The 23162-nt window shown below is 49.6% G+C and overlaps 1 protein-coding gene and 1 pseudogene across 3 annotated transcripts in view; one reads left to right on the top strand and one right to left on the bottom strand.

The window, feature by feature from the left end:
- CLCN1 (chloride voltage-gated channel 1) overlaps nucleotides 1–19704 on the bottom strand; it is a 33535-nt gene extending 13831 nt beyond the window's left edge. The window contains exons 1-12 of one of the 3 annotated variants that reach the window (XM_060633360.2): nucleotides 19324–19704; nucleotides 15934–16054; nucleotides 15434–15565; nucleotides 14734–14862; nucleotides 14349–14482; nucleotides 13125–13202; nucleotides 11955–12033; nucleotides 6543–6668; nucleotides 6171–6255; nucleotides 5863–5964; nucleotides 5292–5376; nucleotides 4697–4846 (exon numbers count right to left, since the gene is read on the bottom strand). In XM_060633360.2, the coding sequence (XP_060489343.1) occupies nucleotides 4697–4846; nucleotides 5292–5376; nucleotides 5863–5964; nucleotides 6171–6255; nucleotides 6543–6668; nucleotides 11955–12033; nucleotides 13125–13202; nucleotides 14349–14482; nucleotides 14734–14862; nucleotides 15434–15565; nucleotides 15934–16054; nucleotides 19324–19428 (1326 nt within the window). In that variant the 5' untranslated portion in view covers nucleotides 19429–19704. The other 2 variants (XM_060633359.3, XM_060633361.2) reach the window with 2 other exon arrangements.
- On the top strand, nucleotides 1609–2276 carry LOC132679653 (large ribosomal subunit protein eL33 pseudogene; annotated as a pseudogene).
- Nucleotides 19705–23162: the final 3458 nt, after the last annotated feature.

Here is a 23162-nt window from a genome sequence, read left to right as displayed (position 1 = left end):
TCCGTGCAAATAGTGTCCATACAAAACAGAAAAGGCTTCTCAGAGCTAATATTTGCTGCAACACCCAACAGAAATGCTCGCTGGTAAACTGGTTGAAACTGCAGATGACCAGACACCATGTCAGTCTGTCTGGACATGGAGTTCTAGACCCTTCTAGTTTAACCTTCATAAGTGATTCTGACATATGACAATTGGAGACCCTTTGAACTATTCTGTGCCATCTTTTTGGAATAAGCACATGAAAGCCATATAGAATTTTGTTGGCTTGGGTTTACCTGAACGCTCCAGTAATACAGATAATACGTGGATAATAGGGCTGAATTCAGAGGACAAAGTTTGGATTATCCCCCAAGATATGTGTAAGAACAGATGAGGATCAGAGGACATGGAAGTGATCAAGCCCTGTAGCACAAAGAATGACATATGAGGTTAGCAAACTTTCTGAGCTATTAGCACATGAAAGGAAGGATCCAGAAGCAATGTAAGTAACGTGGAACACAAATAACTCCCAAGAATTTAAACACCCAGTTCTAGAGAACTGGGAAACTAGACACCCGTTATGACAGATGTCACTTTATTTAGACCCTCCACAAGAAGGAGTGCTATGAAGAATTCTACTGAACCCTGGGCTATGCTGAACAGTGATACCAGGTAATGATGTTGGACTCTTAAAAAGGGAAACTGAGAAGTTGTAATATTCATACCCATTGTGGGAGCTGGTGACTTACAGCATGGTGATACTTTCTATGTCTTAAGACTGAGGAATACAGAAGTTCCTTTCATCATTAGCTGAGAACCTTATCTACCTGTATGGATACTGCCTGTGTATGTATGTATGTATGTATGTATGTATGTATGTGTATATATATATGTGTGTGTGTGTATAGGTAACCTACTACCTACACTTTAAATTTTTTTTTTTAAATTTTTAATGTTTATTTATTTTTGAGACAGAGAGAGACAGAGCATGAGCGGGGGAGGGGCAGAGAGAGAGGGAGACACAGAATCTGAAGCAGGCTCCAGGCTCTCAGCCATTAGCCCAGAGCCCGACGCGGGGCTCGAACTTACGGACCGCAAGATCATGACCTGAGCTGAAGTCGGACGCCCAACCGACTGAGCCACCCAGGCGCCCCAAATTTTTTTTTTTAAGACAGAGAGAGACAGAGCATGAGTGGGGATGGGGCAGAGAGAGAGAGTGAGACACAGAATCCGAAGCAGGCTCCAGGCTCTGAGCTGTCAGCACACCCTACGTGAGGCTCGACCTCACGAACTGTGAGATCATGACCTGAGCTGAAGTTGGACACTCAACCAACTGAGCCACTCAGGCACCCTTTTTAAAAAAATTTTTTTTAATTTATTTTTAAGACAGAGAGACCATTACCTACACTTCAGAATAAAGGGATGTGTATGTGTCCAATAGCAGAACAGTGAAAATGCTGGAAGCAATGATAATCAATCAGACAATATCAGATTTATAGCAGTGAGTGGTTTTATGTGTATAAATATTATAGAATAGCACAGGCCTGCTACATACTGTGGGGCTTGAAACATAGCCCAGGAAGTATATGAGTTTCTCCCCCTGACACGCTTATGATATACACATTATCAAGGATGTAATTCAGTGAGAAATTAATAATAGTGACATACAGTTGAGTCCTGCTATATAATCCAATTAGGCTTCTTAGAATAAACTTTAATCTGTGAAGTTGAATCCAGATATATACTTGGGAATCTGAGATGAGGTGAAGTGAGGTGTAGGGGAAATGTTGAAAAATATACAGTATTTTGTTTCTTCAAAACTTTTCAAAAGCTTGACATTTTCTTTTAATTATTTTTTTATTTTTTTATTATTATTATTTTTTTGCTCCTTCTACTATCTTGGAACCTGTGGAGGCCTGCTGGGAACAGGACTCCTGAAAATGACAAGTATGTCTGGAAGGCTGTAGTCCAAAGCCATTTTTGCTGGCTATAAGCGGGGTCTCCAGAACCAGAGGGAACACACAGCTCTTCTTAAAATTGAAGGTGTTTATGCTCGAGATGAAACTGAATTCTATCTAGGCAAGAGATGTGCTTCTGTGTACAAGGCAAAGAACAACACAGTGACTCCTGGTGGCAAACCGAACAAAACCAGAATACTCAGGAAAAGTAACTCATGCTCCAGGAAACAGTGGCATGGTTCGTGCCAAATTCCAAAGCAACCTTCCTACTAAAGCCATTGGCCACAGAATCTGTGTGACGTTGTACCCCTCAAGGATTTAAACTAACTGAAAAGTAAATAAATAAAGATGTAGATTTGTTCTCCTGTTAAAAAAAAAAAGTTGGGTTTTTTTGTTTTTGTTTTTTTTTTTAATTTTAGAGAGAGAGAGGGTGCATGCAAGCAAGGGAGAGGGGCAGAGGGAGAGAGAGAATCCTAGACAGGCTCCACAGCTAGCACAGAGCCTGACGTGGGGCTCAATCCCATGACCATGAGCTCATGACCTGAGCTGAAATCAAGAGTCAAATGCTCAACTGACTGAGTCACCCAGGCGCCCCAAAACCTTGACATTTTAAAAGTATATATGATCCTATCAACAACAGCCAAATTATAGAAACAGCCTAAATGTCCATCGACTGAAGAATGGATAAAAAAGATGTGGTATATATACACAATGGAATAGTACTTGGCTATCAAAAAGAATGAAATCTTGCAATTTGCAGCAACATTGATAGAATTAGAATGAATTATGCTAAGCGAAATAAGTCAGAGAAAGATAAATATCATATGATTTCACTCATATGTGCAATTTAAGAAACAGAACAGATGAACATAGAGGAAAGGGAAAGAAAAATAAGATGAAAACAGAGAGGGGTGCCTGGGTGGCTCAGTCGGTTAAGCGTCTGAATTCGGCTCAGGTCATGATCTCACAGTTCATGGGTTTGAGCCCCGCGTCGGGTTCTATGCTGATAGCTTGGGGCCTGGAGCCTGCTTCGGATTCTGGATCTCCCTCTCTCTCTCTCTCTGCCCCTCCCCCACTCACGTTCTGTCTCCCTCTCTCTGTCAAAAATGAATAAACATTAAAAAAAATTTAAAAAAAAAACAACAGAGAGGGAGGCAAACCATAAGAAACTCCTAAGTACAAAAAACGAATTGAGGGTTGATGGGAGGCGGGGCTTGGGTGGGGGGAAGCACTAAATGGGTGATGGGTATTAAGGAGGGCCCTTGTTGGGATGAGTACTGGGTGTTATACTAAATTCTACTCCTGGAACCATTATTACACTACTTTAACTAACTTGGATTTGAATAAAAATTTTAAAAAAGTATATATGATCCCAAAGTTACCATACAGCTCAGTCTATATTATTTTCCTTGAACAATAAATTCTGAGATGCTATCAAAACTTGGCCTCGGTTACTTACAGGAAGCTGGGATTTATAAGTGAGAGAAGATGAATGCTGTACTGGAAGTCCAAAAGTCAAATCCCTAACAAGACAGCGAGACTACTTTTACAATAAAAATATCAAATCTTTTGAAGGAACAACAACAGACCTAATTAATAAAGTAGGTGTGCAAAATATGGAAGCTGTTGACCCACTGAACCCACATGGAGTGGAATGGGAAAGAACATGCACAGATGCAGCTTCCAGAAACCCAGAGCAAATCCTGAGAATGTAAGTCACAGACTTGGAACCTGGTACGTCAAGCACCTGGTATCTTTAATCATGGGATCCTTGGCAAGTACATTAAAGGAGCAGCAAAAAACAAAGACATTTTTTTCAACCATAAGCATATATAACTTAGTGACTCATATCCTGCGAAAATATAGATTCACAAAAATTATCACGAATAAGTTAATAGCAAGGTATTCAAAAGCATGAAGGTTCAGTGTGGACAGTCTTTTACTTGAGAACCCTAATATACAGAGGAAATCTTGGAACATACAGGCAACACGCACCATCAGTAATAAGGCAATCATCAAAAGAGAAATAAGAAAGGCAAGCAGCAGCCAGAAGAGATGTCACAACTAGGGGTGGAAATAAAAATATCTTTGTATAAGGCGGTGACTGAGAAGCTTAGGAATACATGGTCCTTGATGGGCAGACATGGAAGAGAACGGATGTAAGAGACCAGTTGTGGTTTCCTAACTGAAAGTAGGAGAAAAAGGCTTGAGAGTGGTAAAATCCTCATGGCCTTGCTACCTAACTAGGGAACAATACCATGTATAAAAATTACATACAGTCACTAATAAAATTGATTTAAATATTTTATCTCTTTTGCAATTCTAGAAAAGAGATTACCCACTAGACAGGGGGAAAATGGATATGCAAATCATCCAAAAATGGATAATCAGACGCATGGAGAATGAAGTATACAATTATCTAATATGTGGTGGGATTTGGTTAGCTTATCTTAGGTGTTCCCACAGTCATCTATACTGCTCAACCCCGTCTTGTCCTTGTTTACCAGGCTGCTGTGACATCTTAAGCACTTAGCAAGTGGAACTTTTAGCAGGCTTATGGTAATGATGGCAACATCACTAAGTTGACATGAATAGACACTGGCTCACTCCTATAGATGGGCAGCTTACCTGTGCTATGGTTTCCAGCTACTTGTTTTTAGGTCCACGTGAAGTTTACTCTTTTCTACCCTATGCAAACCATGGGTTCCAGGTTGAAAACAGACAGAAGCTTAGGGGGTCAGGAGTGCAGGAAGGGGTACCTTCATGATAAAGAAGAGGAGGATGATGATGACGACGTTGACTTGTGGATGGATCCACACAGCCGACTGGCCCAGGCTTGCAGGGTCACCCACATGCTTTACCCACGTGTTGTTGTCAAAGAGGGTACTGATGGCTTCACGAGGCATCAGCTGTGAGAGGAAGAAGCAAAAGGGGGCAGGTCTCCAAGGATGTTTGGTGCTAGCACTTTGTACAGAACTGATTCTCCTGGGGTTTCCCGGGTAGCTCAGTCGGTTAAGCATCCGACTTCAGCTCAGGTTATGATCTCATGGTTCATGAGTTCGAGCCCTGCATCGGGCTTTCTGCTGTCAGCGTGGAGCCTGCTTGGGATTCTATCTCTCCTTCTCTCTGCCCCTCCCTCTCTCTCTCCCAAAAAACAAACAAATATACAAGTGGATTCTCTCGTCTCATTTTTCAAGGGTCTCTCTTGTCTGTTCTTGGGGAGAGATTCTACACTTGGGTAAAAGTACTTGTGCTCAGAAGCTGGAGGGATGTCTGTGCTGTCGCCCTGCCCTGGCTTAGTCCCAGCTCAGTGACCTGATGCCCACCTCCCTCCCCAGACTCTTTGGAGCTGACCTCTCCAGCCATGAATTGACCCATTCCTGGTGGAAAAGTGAATGAAGCGATGACAAAGGTGACGATTCCGGGATACAGCAGGCGACTGAAAAAGACACAGATTTAAGCCCCCCCAAGTTAGCCACAGTGGATGTCACATTGAGCTGGCTAGCTGGGTCCTAGTAGCCCACTGCAGACTTAGCTCTTTGTTTTTATTTTATTTTTTTAGGAGAGAGAGAAAGTGAGTGAGGGAGAGGGGTGGGGTGGGGGGGAGGGAGAGAGAGAGAGGAGAGAGAGCCCACGAACTGTGAGATCATGACCTGAGCTGAAACCAAGAGTCAGATGCTCAGTCCACTGAGCCACCCAGGCATCCCATCCTCAGCTCTTTAAACACAGAATGTTCTTGCCACCAAAAAGCAATCTTTAACGGGCAAACCACACCATGTTCTCTCTCTATGTGGAATATCAGGGCTCCTATGTTTTATCACAAGTCATGTATTGGCATTTACAGCCTTTGAGAAAGATTAAAAGGGAGGGGCTCGTGGAGAAAGCAGAAAGTAAATGGGTAGGACACAGAAGGGCAGTGACTCACTGCTTCGCCAGAAACCGGCTGAGGGCCTTGTGCCTTCGGACACCAAGCATGACTTGGCGGTGCAGATACACAAATACAGCTCCCAGGAACCCACAGCAAATCCTGAGGGCGCAAGTCGTACAGCAATGGAACCCTCATCCCAGACCTGGCTGTGGCAGGGAAACAAATACCAGGCGCCCACCCTCCCCCAGCAACTCACACTCACCCACACCTGCCCCCAGGCTTTCAGCTTGAGGCCCTCCCAGCCCAAAGCTGCACCCTGCCCTGCCCCCACCCCCAGCTAACCACTCCCAGGGCACTCCACTGACCCGATGATGGCAAAGGCTGGGAGTTCCTGCAGGTCAAAGGGGAAATCCATTCGGAAATTGGTTCTGAAGAGGGCGGTGATGGTGACTACGGGATGGAAAGGCATGGTGGGAGCGCCACAGAGACCCAAGGGGAAGCCAGGGTCATCAGCCGAGGGTCAATTCCTTCCTTCTTCCGAGGCCAATGTCACCTCTTCCACTGAATTTCCAGTTTTTATGGCCGAACACTGCCCTTCTACTCCGTGATCCAGGACCTATATCTTTGCTCTATATCCTCGGGCCCACTTCCGAAATAATGCCATCCATTCCTTTTCTAAACCGCCCTAAGGAACTTCCCTACACGCCCCATTACCAGCCTCCCTCTTTCCCTGTTACCGGCATCCTTGTTCCACACGGCCAGCACGCGGAAAACAAAGGCACTGAACGTGGCCGCAAAGAATCCTCGCCAGTAGTTCCGCACGGCAAAGTAGGTAGAGGTGACCTCGATGCTGAACAGCACTCCTGCAGGGGCGTGGGGGTGGTCAGGGCCAGACAGAGTAAGAGGCTCTCCCCCAGCCCCCACCCTGTGGCCCCGAGGTGCTTTTGCTGAAACCTGAATCACGAGGGGAAGCAGCAGTGGGAAGTAATGGTCTCCTGGAACCTCACGCTCTAAAACATACACCTGCCCACGCTGGCGGTTGTTTGCAGGCCGGGGATGTGGTCCAGTAAGATACAGAGAGGAGTTCGGGGTGGGGGATGGGGAGTGTGGTCCTCAACCCACAGACAGAGGGGGTCAGGTGGTCCCACCCTCTCTCTCCCTTAGAAAGTAGGGTTGGGTGGGATTCACGATTGTCAGCCACAGGGACTTAAGGGTTGTTGCAAAGTTTCTGCAGGGAAGTTATGAGAGAAAACATTTCCAGAGCAGGTGCTCAGCAGAGCTGTGAGGCAGAGCTCAGGACCCATGGGAACTCTCCTTCACATTCCCTCCAATCTCTACCCCCTCCTCCCAGGTACCACATACCTTGAGGCAACTTTATAAGGAACAAATAAGAAAAATGAACATGAGAAGCCTTCATGAGAGCTGACAATAATCAATATTCCAAGAAAAGAAGAGGATTCATCAAAGTGTTTAAAAATTAATATTAGGGGCGCCTGGGCAGCTCAGTCGGCTGAGTGTCTGACTCTTGATTTTGGCTCAGGCCATGATCCCGGGTCATGAGATTGAGCCCTGTGCATGCACGTTGAGTGCAGAGCCAGCTTAATATTCTCTCTCTCTCTCTCTCTCTCTCTCCCTCTCCCCCTCCCCCTCTCCCCTGTGCGTGCTCTCTCTCAAATTAAAAAAAAAGTTAACATTAAAAACTTGACATAAAATAACAAAAACAAGGGGAAAAACCAAGAGGCTAGGAGTCAAAAACAATTTTGTTTCAGAAAGGTGAGTGGGGCAGAAGGAAAGCTAATTAAAAGGCCTATATAGCACTGTTTCTAAGCAGATGCTGGAGTGGAAAATGAGGAGGTCGATACACAGACCGATAGCAAGCAGAGGGAGGGACAAAGTGAGGAACGCTAATGAGGGCCTAAAAGCGAGATTCAAGAGACAGCAAGGAAAATAACCTTTGAACGTATTAAGAATACGGGAGTGGACTTTGATTAGATGCAGGATAAAAATTGATGGCAAGAAGAAGTAGCTAGCTAAGCCTCATCTTTATGGAAAATGAGGAAGAGAAACCAGAAAAATGCAGCATGTAACTAGATGAGTGGAGGAGGGGCCTGGGCCCAAGAGCAACCAGGAACCAGATAAGGTGCGTCTCCTCCTTTTCCCCCACGGTGAACGGTTGCTGGCCTGAGACCCCTCAGGTAGCAGCTTCCGTCCGAGTCAATGTTTTTCTCCCTGTTCTACATGCAAAGTCACAACTCTGGACTCCTCCGGGACTGCCCCGCTCTGTTTCACAGGTGACAGTCAATAGTTGAGTAAGTTACTTGCGCCAAGAGGATAGTGGCCTGCCGGTTACTCCCTCACAGAGTAGCTGCAGCATTTTGGGTGAGGGTCCCTAGGGGTCAGCTCAAAAGTCACCTTCTCTGGGAAGGCATTCCAGGTGCCCCTCGTCAGGTGGAAACAGCTGACTGTCTCAGAATTTTGGACTGTTTGAGCACTTGTTATGTGTTTCCATCTCTGAGTTCCCCCTAGGATCAAAAGTTCCTTGGAAACCACCACCTAATACAATGCCTGACACATCGTCGGGGCTTTCTGTCTGTTCTATGGGTGAACGGGAGAGGAAGGGGAGGAGAGAGAACAAGAGAGAACAGAACGGGTGAAATTTCAGAGAGCGGAGCGAGGGAAGGGGGAATTTGGGGCAGCTGGAGCTGCCAGCCACCCTTTCTGCCCCTGCTCCTCAAATCACGGCCGGTAAGGCTGCTGTCTCCTCGGGCTGAAAGGAGGATTTGACACAGTGTGGGGAGCAGGTGGAGGAAGTCTCTCTCCTTTTCTTTACCAGTAATAAAACAAAGTCAGCTTTGATTTGTTGGGGTGTAAGCTATCCAACTTATGAATATTTTACGACCATATTTTGAAACCCTGGGCTAGATTTTCTTCCTATGATGTGGTTCTGGGAATGCTTTCCCCAGCAGTCTGTCACTCTATACTCAGGAATGAGAACTGATTTTACTATTAGTCTGAGCCAAGCAGAAAATGTGCCGCTAAGAGCAAACAAAGCATTAAAAACACAAACAGCTTCTGGAAACTCTCTGGTTTTTGTTCCGTGGTACAGCTCTCTTCTGCCCCCCTGGATGTTCCCTGTTCTCCCCCTCTGGCTCCTTTGCCCCTGCCCAGGCCAGGGCCTTGACCTTGGTCTCCTGCTCTTGCTACTCACAGACACACTTTCTCGATTTCATGGCTTCAACTGCCACCGACAGGCTACTTGTTAGCAAAGCCATGTGTTCAGCTCAGTTCCTGGACTTCAGACTCAACAGTCCAGCTGTCTGGTCGGTATCACTCGGCTATGCCACTGGATCTTCAAACTCAATAGATGTAAAGTAAAATGGATCAACTCCTCCAGACCCGTTTCACGTCCCATATTCCTTGTCTTGCTGACCAGCACCGCTGTCCACCCAATTTTCCTTGGAATAAACTTTGGGAGTTGGCCCAGATTCCTCTTTCTGTCTCATCCTGTATAGCCTCACATAAAATCAACCTCCAGGTCACATCAATTTTACTTTCTATCATCCGTATGTATCATCCTCTTCTCTCTTCTTCCTCTGTCCAGTTCAGTCTCTCATCATCTGGCATCAGGGCTTTGACAATAGCCTTCTTCTTAATCTTAGACTTAATCCTGTTAATCCACAGGCTGGTCCAACTCTGCACGCATCTGCTGGAGGGACTGGATGGATGTGCCGGGCTTGTCGTGTGTCACTCCCTTCCTTGTACAGAATTCTTCCATGGCTCCCCTTCCCCCGTGACAGCATTTCCAAAAGCCCGATCTGTGAGGTCCTTTGAGTCTTATGAGAAGTTCCTTGCAGAAGGGATTCTGTGGGAAATGCTATACTGGAGCCACATTTTGCATATTCACAAAGCATGCCAGCATATCCAACATTCCGATAACTCTTCCAGTTTAAAGAACTAGCTGTTTAACACAGTGTTTTTCCAACTTATTTGACCTTGGAACACTTTTCACATGTTACCTCTATTAATGCCATGGAGAACCATGTTCTGTAAAACACATTTGGACCTTCACGATTCATGATTTCCTTCCTTCATGGTTTCCCTGTGCAGACTCACTTCCTGTTCCTGTTTCTCTTAACAATGCTCTCATCTACTGTGATTACAGCCCCCAGATCTTGACTTTGCAATGCTGTCTCTTCTGTCCAAAGTACCCTGTCCTCATTGTCTTCCTTGCACTTTGCCCAAACTGTCATCAAGACACTTCTTTGGGTGGGCTATGATGATGGGTTTATCTGCCCATCCACCCCGTCAGCTGTGAGCCCCTGGGAGTATGGGATCCAGCACACCCAGAGGGCACACAGCACAGAGGGCACACGGTAGAAGCAAAAAGATGTTTGTCGTTTTAGCAGGTTGTTGAAGCAGATTTCTTTCATCAGTGTAAGGAATTAAGAGTTGGCTATATAATGAATAAATTATCGTTTTACTAATGTTTTCTTTCAGAATTACTCTATGTTCTTAAAAAAAGAAAAATAATCAAATAAGCCTACCTTCCAGGGTATTTATTTTTTTAATTTTTAAAAAATTTGAGAAAGAGTGTGTGCATACGTGCGCAAGTGGGGGAGGGGCAGAGAAAGGGAGAGAGGATCTCAATCAGGTTCCATGCTCAGCACAGAACCCAATGCTGGGCTTGATTCCAAGACCCTGGGATCATGACCTGAGCTGAAATCAAGAGCTGGATGCTCAACTGACTGAGCCACCCAGGCGCCCCCTGAAAATTGCATCTTAATTTTTCAGTACTGAACCTTTTCTCAAGGTCAAGAGCCATGTTTTACCTGTCGCTCCCTTACCACCTTCCCTATATTCTACACTGGACCAAGAGAAACCTTCCTCGTTCATCCTAGACATTCCAGTTTTATGCAAAAAATACACATTCTCTTCATTTTAAAATAATCTGGCTGATTAAAAAAAAAAAAAATTAAAAAGCCCACCTGTCTGAAAATGCTTTTCAGACCTTCTGGATTTGTAAGGCAAAAAGAGAAAGGTGAAAGTGGGTACAAATGTTAAGTGTGAATGTCTAACGTGTACAGAAATTCAAACGCACTGAAGTGTGTACAGAAACTCAAATACACCCCTCACTCGTGGAGACTGGTGACTTTAATGACAAGAGCTGACACCAGAAGTACAGACAGGATGCTAGCTGATCTTACGCTGGGCACAGCATCAGGACAAACGGGTATGACACACTTTCTGCTCCCTCTGAACGCTTACTCGTAAGTCACTCCTGAGCTGAGACGTGGGAGTTACCTGCGCACTCCTCTATGAAGGGACTGATTACATTTTCATAATTGAAAAGCTACCTCTAACGTTTAAGGAGCATATGCTTTTCCGGCAATTTTGTTTCCCCAGTGTCAACTCGGTGCCCTTTTTATCACCAATGAATCCAATGAATGAATGATTCATGTAGTCCCTCCTGTGTTAATCTTGTTACAACGGACTCACCACTAAGTAAACATGGCTGCTTTCTCTGTCCGTGCCCACTTGTTAGTGACCCAGGACAAAGAAAACAGTCTGAAAAGCTGCCCTTTGCCTTTCATGTGCGGGGAGAACTAATCTCAGGTTTATGTTGCTGTCAGGGAGCAAAGGTGCTTTTAATTCCTGTCCGCAGCCCTCGTTAAAGCTGACCATTAGTCTGAATAACCACACCTAGACCCCCGTGTCCTTGATAACACGCACAATGGAAGCTCTCCCATGGAGAACACACTACATAAGGTCCCCTGTTAGAGGACGTAATAAGTGGAGGGCAAAGGTGTCCAACAATTTTGACAGGCTTTATTGGTTACAAGTAGGGGGACTGGGGGGACTGCCTTGGTTTTCATTCCCCGCTCTACCTCTTGCTAATGGGCTGGCCTTGCTCATGTCACTTACCCTCTCTGTGATCAGTTTTCTCCTCCCTCTCCTCTGTGCTGTCGGTCTCATACAGTTTTTAGCAGGAGTAAGGTGCTTAGAACATCACCTGCACATGGTAAATGCTCACTAAAGTTTGCTGTTCTTGTCATACTTTGGTTTTAACTGGCAGTATCGCACTTGGGGATGCACTTGGGGGGCAGTATCGCCAGGCAGTGGACTGATGTAGGAGGGGGTAAATCACTTGCCTCCGAGTGGTGTCCCAAAACAACAGCCAACTCCCACAGCACAGCCCACAGTCAGCATGTCAGTGTAATAGTATGGCTGCTACTAGGGGAGAGAGAGAGACAGACAGAGATGGGGGGTGGGGCAGGGAAGGGGAGCAGAGAGGAACGGAGAACAGGCAAGGGTGGGGAATAAGGCAGAAAGAGAGGCTTAAGTCACAGAGACTCACAGTGGTCCCATCTCCCCAGTGATTCCCAGGTCAAGAGATACTCAGTTAGTTTGGCAAACAGGAAGTGACCTCATAGGGCAAGCCAAACTTAGAAATAAAAGGTAAATATATGCAAGGCAGGTAAGCCAATAAATGATCATCAGAGAGGGGCTGGAGATGGGGACAACCCGGGCAAGAAGTGTCAATAGGAAGAGAAACAGAGAGGACTTCAGACAGACCGTACCAATAAAAGCCTGCATAAAACAGCCGCCAGCCGCGAAAGAACACATAGCCCTTTGGTGGAAAAGCGTGGGTGCCTGGAACCCAGGGGCTGCGATCCGGGGTCACTCCTTGAATGCCCACCCACCAGTCCCTTCAGCGAGCACCCTCTCCACCCCAAAGCTTAGGCAGCCACTCAAACCCCCTTCCAGGTCGTGCTCCGGGGTAGGGAGGAAGTGGGACTTGCCTCCGATAGGGGCTGCAAAGCAGCATCCCACGCCCACCGCACAGGCCGGCACCAGGAGATCAAGCCGCCCAGACACGGTCTGCAACAGAGAAGCACGCAGGACGTGGAAGGTGGAGGGCTAGGGCCAGCAGCAGTGCTTGTGAGAGATGGGGTGGGGAGGACCAGGAAAACAGAGGGACAGGGTGGGTACAGGAGGCAAGGGCGGAGCTTGGATGGGGCAAGGGGGTGGGGGCGTGGGGGCGTGGGGGGGGCACTGACGAGGGGCAGCATGGGAGCTGGTGGGCCTGCAGGCCTGGAGGAGCCGGGGAGCAGATCGAGAAGGGCGGCCGGGAAAAGGCTGGGGTACGTGGCGGCGGGGTGGGGGGGGGGGGGGGGCGGGGCGCGGTGTGTGTGTAGAATAAAGGAGCGTGGGTTAGCGCGACGCCCCATTTCAGCATCATGGCCAGCCCAGAGCAAAGGCAGCCCTCCCGACGCCCTAAGCACACACAGCCCATCCCTCATTTTCTTTCTCAACCTTACCTCATATACCCCGCAGAACATTGACATGAACTTGCTGAGGACAGCAGCACAGATGCTGGCTATGTGCACAAATGGGCCCTGGGAGAGAGAGGGAGGTGAGGGGTCAGCAGCAGGGGTCCAGACAGGAGGCTGTGCGTCCTTCACTGGACAAGCGTTATGGCTCCAGGCACTGAGCTGGGTGCCACAAATGCGGCAGTGACCACGACAGAGGATCTGCCCTCCTGAACTTCATTCCAGAGGGGAAGGGGGTGGGGGGTGAGGGGGGGGGGGGGAGATGGACCAGCATTTCAATCAGGCTACAGGTGGGGAAAATGAGAAAGGGTGAGGGGATAGAGAGAGGCAGACAGACTAGGGTGTGATGTGGGTTTAGAGAAGGCACTCAGGGACGGCCACAATTGAGTAGTGTCTCCACTGAAATGAGGCAGTGAGCCACGTGGGTGTCAGGAGGAAGAACGCTCCACGCTGGGTCCTGGGACGGGAACAGCTTGTGCGATTGAGGGACAGGAAGACCCTGTCACCCAAACGCAGTGAACAAGGGAAGCTTGGGAGAGCAGAAGACTAGACAGAAAGAAGCCAGATCAGCACAGGTCTCCTAGGCCCCAGAGAGACGTTTGTACTTGATTTTTAGAAGACTGGAAAGCCATTAGAAGTTCTTAAGCAGAGGTTCTGCCAGTACTGATTCCATTTTGAAAAGACTCTGGCTGCCGTGTGGATTCCCGATTGTGGCCGGGCAAGAATGCACGTGAGTATAACCTTGAAAAAACACAGCCTCTCTCTGGGGTTCAGCTTCCGTAATATTAAAACAAGGAAACTGGTCTGAAGTGCCTCCAAGGCAGTGGTCCTCCACCGGGCGAGATCCCTCTCCCCACCCCCCAGGGAAATTTGCCAGTATCTGGAGGCATTCTGATTCTCGAAACTAGGGGACGCTACCAACATCTAGGAGGTAGAGGCCAGGGATCTGCTAAACCTTCCACAATGCACAGGGCAGCCCCCCAGAACCAAGAATTACCCGACCCAAAATGTCAACAGGGCCCAGTCTGGGAGACTGCTCTAAGGCCCTACCGGCTCAGACTTCTGTTATTCTACTCCAGGACTAGGACCTTCCCTAGTATTTCCCCTCCCTAACGTACCCTGGCGCGGGCTCTCCCAGCGCCCCTGGTCTCAGGCTCCCAGAGCTCCCTCTGGGCTCAGTGCTGCCCTCTGCCGGAGCACCAGTGGACTTACCTCCTTCCCCACAGGAATGCCACTGCCCAGCCCTGCAGTCAGGGCCACAACCTTGGCCACAAAGGCCTTGACGGTGAGATATTCCTTCAGGATGACCCCACGGAGTATTGTCTTCATCTCAGGGATCCCGGAGCCTAAAAGGTTCAAAGAGTGATTATGTGCCGCTTCCAGCTAGAGGTTAAAAGGGAGACAAACATCCAGACAGGTGGACGTGGTGATGGGCGTGGGTGGGGAGACGATGGCAAGACAGGGGAAAGGGCCGTCAGTCGGGTTGAGGGGCTGAGCGAGGGAGGAAGGGCACTGGAAGGGTCTACAGGCTAAAGAGATAACACTGATGACACGACAGGGGTAGGGTGGTGAGCGGATGGAGGGGGGAGGTTCTCACCAACGGCCTGGGGAGAGATGAGGTGGCAAAAGAGGGCGCTGAAGAGGATGAGAGTTAGCGGGAAGGTGACCCAGACCAGGTACTGCAGAGGCAGGCTGGGCTGCATCTGGTAATAGGTCCACTTGTAGGCTGCAGAGACACGTGCCTGAGCTCAGTCCCAGAGTGGCGGGATGTCACCGCACCCCCACGGTGCAGCACATCACAGTGTGCAAGGAGCGTCCTCACGGCCTGGCCATCCCGTCTGACCTCACCACACGGTATTGTTCTCACTGGACACAAGGGAGCCTGAGTTGTGGGAGGTGCCGTGACCTGTCCAAGTTCCCACCACTTGTAGGAGGTAGAATCTGCGAACCCCACTTCTGAGTGCTGGGACTGCAGGCTGCCCCAGTTTGCCCAGAACCTGGGGTGGGGGGAGGGTGCCTGGGACTCAGGGTGGTCAGTGCCCAAACCAGAAAAGCCCTGGGGAAATGGGGATGAGCTGGTCACCCTATTAGAGGGGCACCCACAGGTTGTATGGCAGCAGCTGAAGGGGCAGAAGTGGATCTGGGTCCGGGTCTGGTCTTCTCCTGGGCCAGACCTCCTCTGTGCAGCGCCCCCCTCTCCCCCAAACACGCCCAGCTTATCCTAGGCAGGAACTCTAGAAACTCTAGGAACCGCTGTGCGAAGAGAGGCTGAGGGTAAAGGACCAGGTTAAACCTACCCTGAAGGCTTTTGGCACTGACATAATCCATGCTCCAGCTAACCAGAGCCATAAGCAGTCCCAGGAGCACCAGAAAGATCCAGTCTTCTCCTAATTTCCTTCTTACCATGTGTCCCAGGCGGCGCATACAGTCTGGGAAGAGGGAAAGACAAAAAGAGCGGCTAACCGGTCACTGCTCTGGGCTGTGATTGAGGACAGGAGCGGAGGAGCTGGGCCCCTGGGGTCTTGTCTATCTCTGCACCTCATTCACTGGGTTTGCCCATGGGATACCTGAGTTCTTTCTAACTCTCCTTTCCTGGGGGTGGCTGGGAGGGAGAAGAGGGAGCCAGGCAGGGTGAGAGGAGGCAGAGAGAGATGCCTTTCCCTACTGCTTGGAGGGGGACTTGGGTGTGGGTGAGGGGAGGGCAGAGAGTGAGCTACAGGCGGTGGGGATGTCCCAGTTCTCCTAATCCCTGCGTCTCCTTCCATTCCAGATCCCTTTATTCCTTAGTCCCCGTCACCTTGACATTTAGAAGAGTGATCCTCATCCTTGCTGTCCAGGCTGTCACTGGAGCCCGTCTTCGGGGGCATCCCCATGCCCTGCTCCTTGTGCGGGGGCTGCTGTTTGTGATGGCCATAAATCTGGACACGGGGGGAATGGGAAACGTCTGTTTTGTTGGAGTCCGAAGGAATAGACGGAGGGAAGCACCCAGACCCACAGGGGAAACAAACAGCTTTTTAAATTCCTGGGCGTTGAGAGCCTCACGTAGGGTCACTTTGTGGTGGTCCCTGCCCTCGGTGCTCCATCTACACGCTCCCACTCTGGACGCCTTTACCCCTGTACCCATCCTCACCCCATCTCTGTCCTCATCTTGATGGATGGCAAGGAGGCCAGCTTCTACTCTAAAGTGGAGACACAGGAACTCTGCTAAGACGGGGCATCCGTGTCAATCAGGTGTTTTATGTGTGACCCAGCTTACTGTGTGTCAGCCTCTCCCTACTATCCCAGACCCCCCTTCTCTGCCTGGCCTCCCTCCTAGGAATCCTGACGTGGACCAGCAAGGACAGACTAGCAGGGGACTCTTGGTTTCTCTTTGCCTTGGTGTGTCTGGCCTCTCTTGAGGCCCCTCAGATGCTCTCTCAAGTTCAGAGGAAGCCCACCCGCCTCACCTCCCTGTGCTCATGTGCACAAACAGGAAGCAGACCTGGTAAGGGACTTCCCATGGCAGGATTACTAGACGCTCACACTACGGGGAGAGGACAGAGCGGCGCCCCTCAGATCTGGGAGCCCTCTGCTCTCATCCCCATGGAGAACACGTGTGTTTGGGGCAAGGGGAGCAAGGGCTCTCACTGCTTTTGGTCTGTCCTCCCCCCCTTCACTAGCTCCGTCCTCTGGGGCCAGGGTCAGGCCAGGTCGTGTTGCCAGTTCTGGGAGAGCCTGGGTGGGAGAGATCTGATTTCACAATATGAGCAGCAGAGTTTACGCCCCAGTTCTGGACAGGAGCACACTCTTTGCCCAGCTCATGGCTGTTCTGTCTTCTGGGATGAGATGGGTGACTGAGCGAGACAGTGTGTCCCTCCCTGCGCTACCTGGCCCCAGAGAGCAGACACTCCCCCTGTGGCTCAGTGCATGTCCCTCCACCTGCTGTTTCAGCTGTCTGGGGCCTCAGGCTGGTGGAGGCAAGGAAGGGGGTGTGGAGGTGAGGAAGGGGGTGCTCCAGACCAAACCCTGGCTGGGAAACACCTGAGAGAGCCAAATCTGTGCCGGGTGGTTCAGGGTGAGGCACCGCATCAGAGCAGAGCTCGGGGAAGGGAGGGACAGCTCAAGTGTGAGGGGGATGCTGGGATTCACGGGTGTGTAGGGGTGAGGCTGGGAATGGGAAGGAGAGGTGAAGCAGTGTAGACACAATATCGGTGATTGTTGAAAGCTGGGTAAGGGGCATTTGGGGGTTCATTACACGGGTCTATTTTTTAAGTTTGGAATTTTCCATAATAAAAATGAAACAAAGAAAAACTTAAGTCCAAACCTCTCTTCTTTACTTTCAGGCCAGCTCTACTTCTGAAATTAATTTACCATTCTTCTCCATCAGGAAGCTTCCTGCTACTTTGTCGCCGCACCTTGACGGCATTTCACTCGCCCCACGGAGGCATGTGGTGGCATGTGGTGACCGGTGAGAGGAGCAGGGCCCTGAGGAGGGGCCTTTCTGTCCAATCCCGTCTGGTGTTGCAAGGCCAGGCCAGGCCCCACCTTCTCCGGGAAGCCCCTCTCCCCGCACTCACCATTCCCATCTCTCCTGACTTTGTGTCCCCGCCCCCACTGATTCCCCAGGGGTGCCCTTAGTAACCATCTCCATCTCCGGGGATGATGCCAACTGCTGCGTGGATCCTCTCGTCCCCCAGTGCTGACATCACCTGCACAGCCACCCCTTGGTTCCCTGCCCTGTCTGCATCCCCTCATCACCCACCCCTCCCCGCCATCTTTAGCTAAAACATGTGCACACACACTTCCTCACGGATCACCTGCCTGTTTATCTGCGGCAACCTCGCAAGCTTTCCTTCATAGTTGTGCCGTCAGTCCCCTTTTCCGTGCTAGATGTCCACAGCCCACCCATCCAGACGCCCGCAGTGAGCTCACTAGGCACGCACACCTCTACCTCCCCGGGGCGGGGCACCTGCAACCTGATGGGCTCCTACCTGATCCACCTTCCCACCCAAAAGTTAGGCTGCGGTTCTTCTGCTCATTTTGACCCTGGTGTACCTTTGATCACTGATCTGCAATCCAGTTCGTTTTCTCCACTTACCCCAGCACCTTTCTTCTGCCTTGTGCAGAAGCGTTTATTTGTGCGCGCACTGCAGAGGGTCAGCAGGGAGAGAGCTGGTGGTGTCTGCGTGGGGGTGAGGGAGTAAGAGGCAGCTTCACACAGAGGTGTGGGCTCCCACGCCAACCACTCTGGGCAGGTTATGTAAGCACGGGCTAGTCAAGCCTGTGTGGCTATGCCTTTCCCCCCTAGGATTCGGGTGTCCTGTTAGTCAGGGTTATATAAAAAAAGGGGATGGGATCTCTATAAATGCACGCTTAGCTGAGCTCAGCCCTTTGAAGGATTTTCGTATTTTGAACACATCACCATGTACTTTTTAAAGTTAACACAACACTTCTCCCGCTTTCACCTGATTCCTCATTCCCCCACCCCCAGCCGTCACACAACTGTCCCCGGATTCCACCACCCCCTCCCCCTTGGACTTTACCTGTGTGGGGCGGGTGTTGGGACGGGGGCCTGCGTCCCTCCGGAGCCTGTGCTGAAGGGCCCCATTTTCGGAGGGTAGTCCGTAGCTGGTGCAGTGCTCAAAAGGCATATACTGGTACTGGGGGGCACTACCCCACCAGCTTTGCTCCCCCCCACGCCGCTGGGACTCCGACCGCTCCATGTTCCTTCCCTGGGCCAGGCCTTGGCCTGCTCGCCCCGGGGCCTCCCCCAGTACAGCTCCTTAAGCCCGTCCTCTTGCCTGTCCCCAAGGCGTCTGGGGCAGCATGCCCACCCCCAGCTATTTATAGCCATCTCTCCGTCACATGACCCCCCCCATTGCCACATCTGATCTGCTTGGGGTCGAAGCAGGTGTGAGAGGGGTGCGGGGGAGGGGTTGGGACAAGAACCTGAGGGACAGCCCGCAGGGAATTCCCTCGGCGGGGGCCAGCAGCCCTATCCCCTCCATAGTCACAAGGAGGCTTCCAGCCCCAAGCCACTGGGCCCCCTATAAACATCGCCCAGACCAGCATGGAGAGGGGCTCTGCACACTCAGACCTGTGTGTTCCCGGGGGCACCGGACCTGCACCCTTAGGGTGTCCTGCCCTCGCTTCCCCGAGGAAAGGTGAGGGGTGGGTGCTGGATGGAGGGATCTGGAGGATAACTCACGTGAGAGAGTAACTGGTGCCTCTCTGCCATCTTTCCCTGTCCAGTTGCTCCCAGCTCAGTATCTTCCCAAGATTGAGTCTTCATCTGTGGGGCCAACTCTCCCATCCCGGCCAGTTTTCAGGTTGCCCCTCCAGCTTTGCTATTTCTATCTGCCAGAGGCCACTAATAATGCTTTGGTGTCATCCCCATGACGCCACTCTTATTACCCACTGGGTGTGGGAAGCAGGGGTAACAGCCTTGGGTTCTGGCCTTTCTCCCACTTCCCAGACAGATATGTCAGTCACACCAGAAGCCTGGACTCTTGGGGAGGGACGGAGCCTCCATGTAGACTATGGAGCACCTGCCTAGGTCTGTCAGGGCAGGTTAGATAACACGGGAGAAGGAGAAGTGGGTCAGGGGCATGGGGTGGGTGGGGGGGGGAAGGGAGTGTCTCTCATCATGAGCCCAACAAACAAAAAGGATGACGGGGAAGTTCTCTGCTACTCCTCCTTTTTCGGGTCAATAAATAAGTTTTGGCCAAGGCCCAACTACCCTATCTGGTGTCTTTTTTTTTTTTTTTTTTTAAGCCAAGTTTCCTAGGACATTCCTTCCCCTGTGAACTCCTCACTATAGAAGAAAAGTTACAAACATGAGCCAACGCATAGTTTAGAATTTGTCACCAAGTGGGGTCCGCCCCAGGGTATTCCAAGTTCAGGGACTGCAGGGTACTGACACCAATCACTTGCTCTGCAATTAAACCTTGACCTCGGCTAAATGGCACTGTCCAAAGCAGGGGAGGTGGATGCCATTAAAAGCACGTTTTCTAACACCAACCCTATGAGCTCGAAGGCTTATAATCCACCACCAATGATTACAAATGTGTGCTGGTGTGAGGGCCTGAAGGCTGACAGATGCCTTCTCTGCAGGCAGAACGTAAGGAAAGAGATCTAATGATTTGGTGTAAGATGAAAGAATAGAGTGCCAAAGTCAAAGTAGGTTCTTTGGGGGAGGCGGGAACTTTAGAAACAGAAAACGTTGTCACATTTGAGAAGGGCTCTCCTGAATGTAGCCAGTTTCTATAGACACTCAATAATCCTGAGAAACAAGTATCTAACACAATTACTGTTTCTTCATGCTTCCTTAGAAAATCAGGACCTGGTTATAGATTCCAGGATTTGAAGGCAGAGAGATCAGTGGGACTGGGAAAATCCACACTCCACCAAGCCAAGTAGAAACACCAGCTTGTGAAGTAGAAAAACCAGATTCTGAAACTGGGAGAGTCAAGGCAACCTACTGCTGCTAACGCTGAGGGCAGGGATTTGTGAGTAACTTGAGTCTGACATCGGAAATTGTTAATATCTCATGGGTTACCATCTTTAAGAGAACAAGAAAATAAAATGTCAGGGTGCCTGGATGGCTTGGTTGGGGGAGTGTGCACCTCTTGATTTGGGGTTGTAAGTTCAAGCCCCATGCTGACTGTAGAGAATACTTAACTAAAGTCTTTAAAACGGAGAAAAGAACATGTAAACTATGACCACCCCCTACCCATAGGTACAATGCTTGGGTTCTTATTTAGAAGATGGGTTTCTGGGGAGTTCTGTGAAAAGCTCTACAATCTGGAAACAAATTTATAAGCATGCACACATTCTAGAAGGTATGTATACTGTGTAAGGAATGAATTATTCTGGGGTTTTGAATATATTTTTTTAAGCTTATTTTTTTGTTTTTTGAGAGACAGTGAGTGGAGGAGGGGCAGAGAGACGGACAGAGAGAATCCCACACAGGCTCTGCACCATCAGTGTAGAGCCTGATGCAGGGCTCAAACCCACGAACCGGGATATCATGACCCGAGCTGAAGTCGGACGCTTAACCAACTGAGCCACCCAGGTGCCCCTTGAAGAGATTTTCTTGGGGGTCTACGATACTAAAAAGTAAAACCTATAGGCTTATGGAATTGCTATTTGAAGGGAGGTTGCCAAAAATGACCATATGGGACACATGTGCAGGGGAAAGTGTGTGTTGGAGTACAGGTGGGTGTGAACGAGCCACTGCCCGCCCCCTCGCCCAACAGCTTCCCATCAACTGAAGCATGAACTTTCTCTCTGGGTTACACCCTTGTTTTCAGACCTCTTCAAATCCAGCCCCCCAGCCCACTGGACAATGCACCATTACATTGTCTTTAACGGCCTCCAGACATCACTTTCCCTCTGCACATCTAGTCTAGCATCAAACCCATGACCACATGCTTTTGTTTCACCTAGGCAACTGTTAACTCTGCGTCCACCACCCCCCAAGCCGCACACACCTTCTAATTGTACTCGCTGGTAGTAGTAGCTTCTCTACTCCCCACTGGATCCCGCCCCCCCAGATCTTTACAAATACTTGGTCCCTTCCAAGGCCTGCATGAGGCCTTCCTGATAGCACTGGAGAGGTCTCTTTCTCTTCTGGTTTCTCAAACATGATACACTTGTTCTCTATTCTCTACCTAAAATAGTGCAAAGATGGGATAGTCTCTGGTCTCAGGCTTATTTTCCCAGCCCAGTGGGAAAAATCTATAACCCAAAAAAGTGAAGAGGAAAAAAAAAATCTCATGCTAGGAAGTCACAGAAGTCATACTGTTAGTTAAGAGCATACATTAAAGCTAACATTTTGTTTCACATCCTGACCTCAGTTTCTTTAGAAAGGCAGTAACTTAGAGGGTTATGGTAATAAGAGAATGCATGCAAAAAACTTCTAGTGTTTGCCCTCATAGCAAGCACTGAATATGAATGCATATTATTGAACTGAAGCTCATTCTGCCAGAGTTCACAATTCTCAAGCATTTGTAATGCATTAATACTGTGTCACCACACATCATACTTAATCCTCATGGGGACCTTTTAAGGGAGAACACTTTTCATTTTCAGCTAAGGGAAACCGAGGTTCCAGGAGGCTAGGTACCTTAGCCAAGGTCTCCAATACCTCAAAAGGCTGAGCCAGCATTCAAAATCTATTTAATTGTAGACTTCATGGCCTTCAAGCTACGTTTCTTCCCTTTTTTGTGTTATTTGAAGTCTGAGCCTCATTTTCCCCATCTGAGAAAACAAGTGGAAAATGACCAGCTCATGCGCCCGCGGGGAGGGTGGCCTGTGAAGGTGCACGTGCTCCTGTCTCCCTCTTCGGTCCAGGCGCCTGCCCTGCCCTCCCCTAATATCACGACTCTGCTCTCATGGCCCAATTTCCTCTTCCCCCTTAAGAGGAAGCTGGATGGAGGAGAGCTGCAGAGAAGGGCAGCCCCCAGCTCAGGGAGGGGATAATTTTAGCAGAGAATCCCTGGCAGAGGTAAGCAGGGGGGAAGGGAGGGGAGCTGTGAAATTCAACCTGATACTCATTCAAGGGCGGGGCGGGAAGGACATGCAATCCAGGTCAGAAACCTCGCTACTGCGCTGTAATTCCCAAATGTAGCACCCCCACAAAGAAGCTCTCCCCTGCTGAAAATGGGTACTTTGCTTACTCCCACTGTTCCAGTAATTTCCTAGCCTCTCTGAAACTTTGTATCCCTTCCTCTCTTGAGAACGGCCCCTTTTCCCTTGGGGTGCAGCCAACCAGGGTCAGCAGGCTTTTCATGCCCTTCCCTGTTGTTCAGCCAACTCCCGCCCTCCCCCTGGTGAGGTGCTTCAGCTCAACTCTTTTTGCTCTTTCCCCTCCATATCCCTCACCACTTCCCCCCAGGTCCCACTGATGCCTCCCACCACGAGGCTCCTGCAGAATCTCTCATCTCTCACTGGGCCCATATGCACTCGCACACTTGCCTCTCCAGGCACACACTTTAGATACACTGCGCCCCAAGAATTTTCTAACCTACAGAGCCCAGTGCTTAG

This window comes from Panthera onca, chromosome A2 (assembly GCF_046562875.1).
Source record: "Panthera onca isolate mPanOnc1 chromosome A2, mPanOnc1 haplotype 2, whole genome shotgun sequence".
NCBI lineage: Eukaryota > Metazoa > Chordata > Mammalia > Carnivora > Felidae > Panthera > Panthera onca.
Note: the sequence above shows the minus strand (reverse complement) of the source record. Positions and strands in the feature narration are given on the sequence as shown.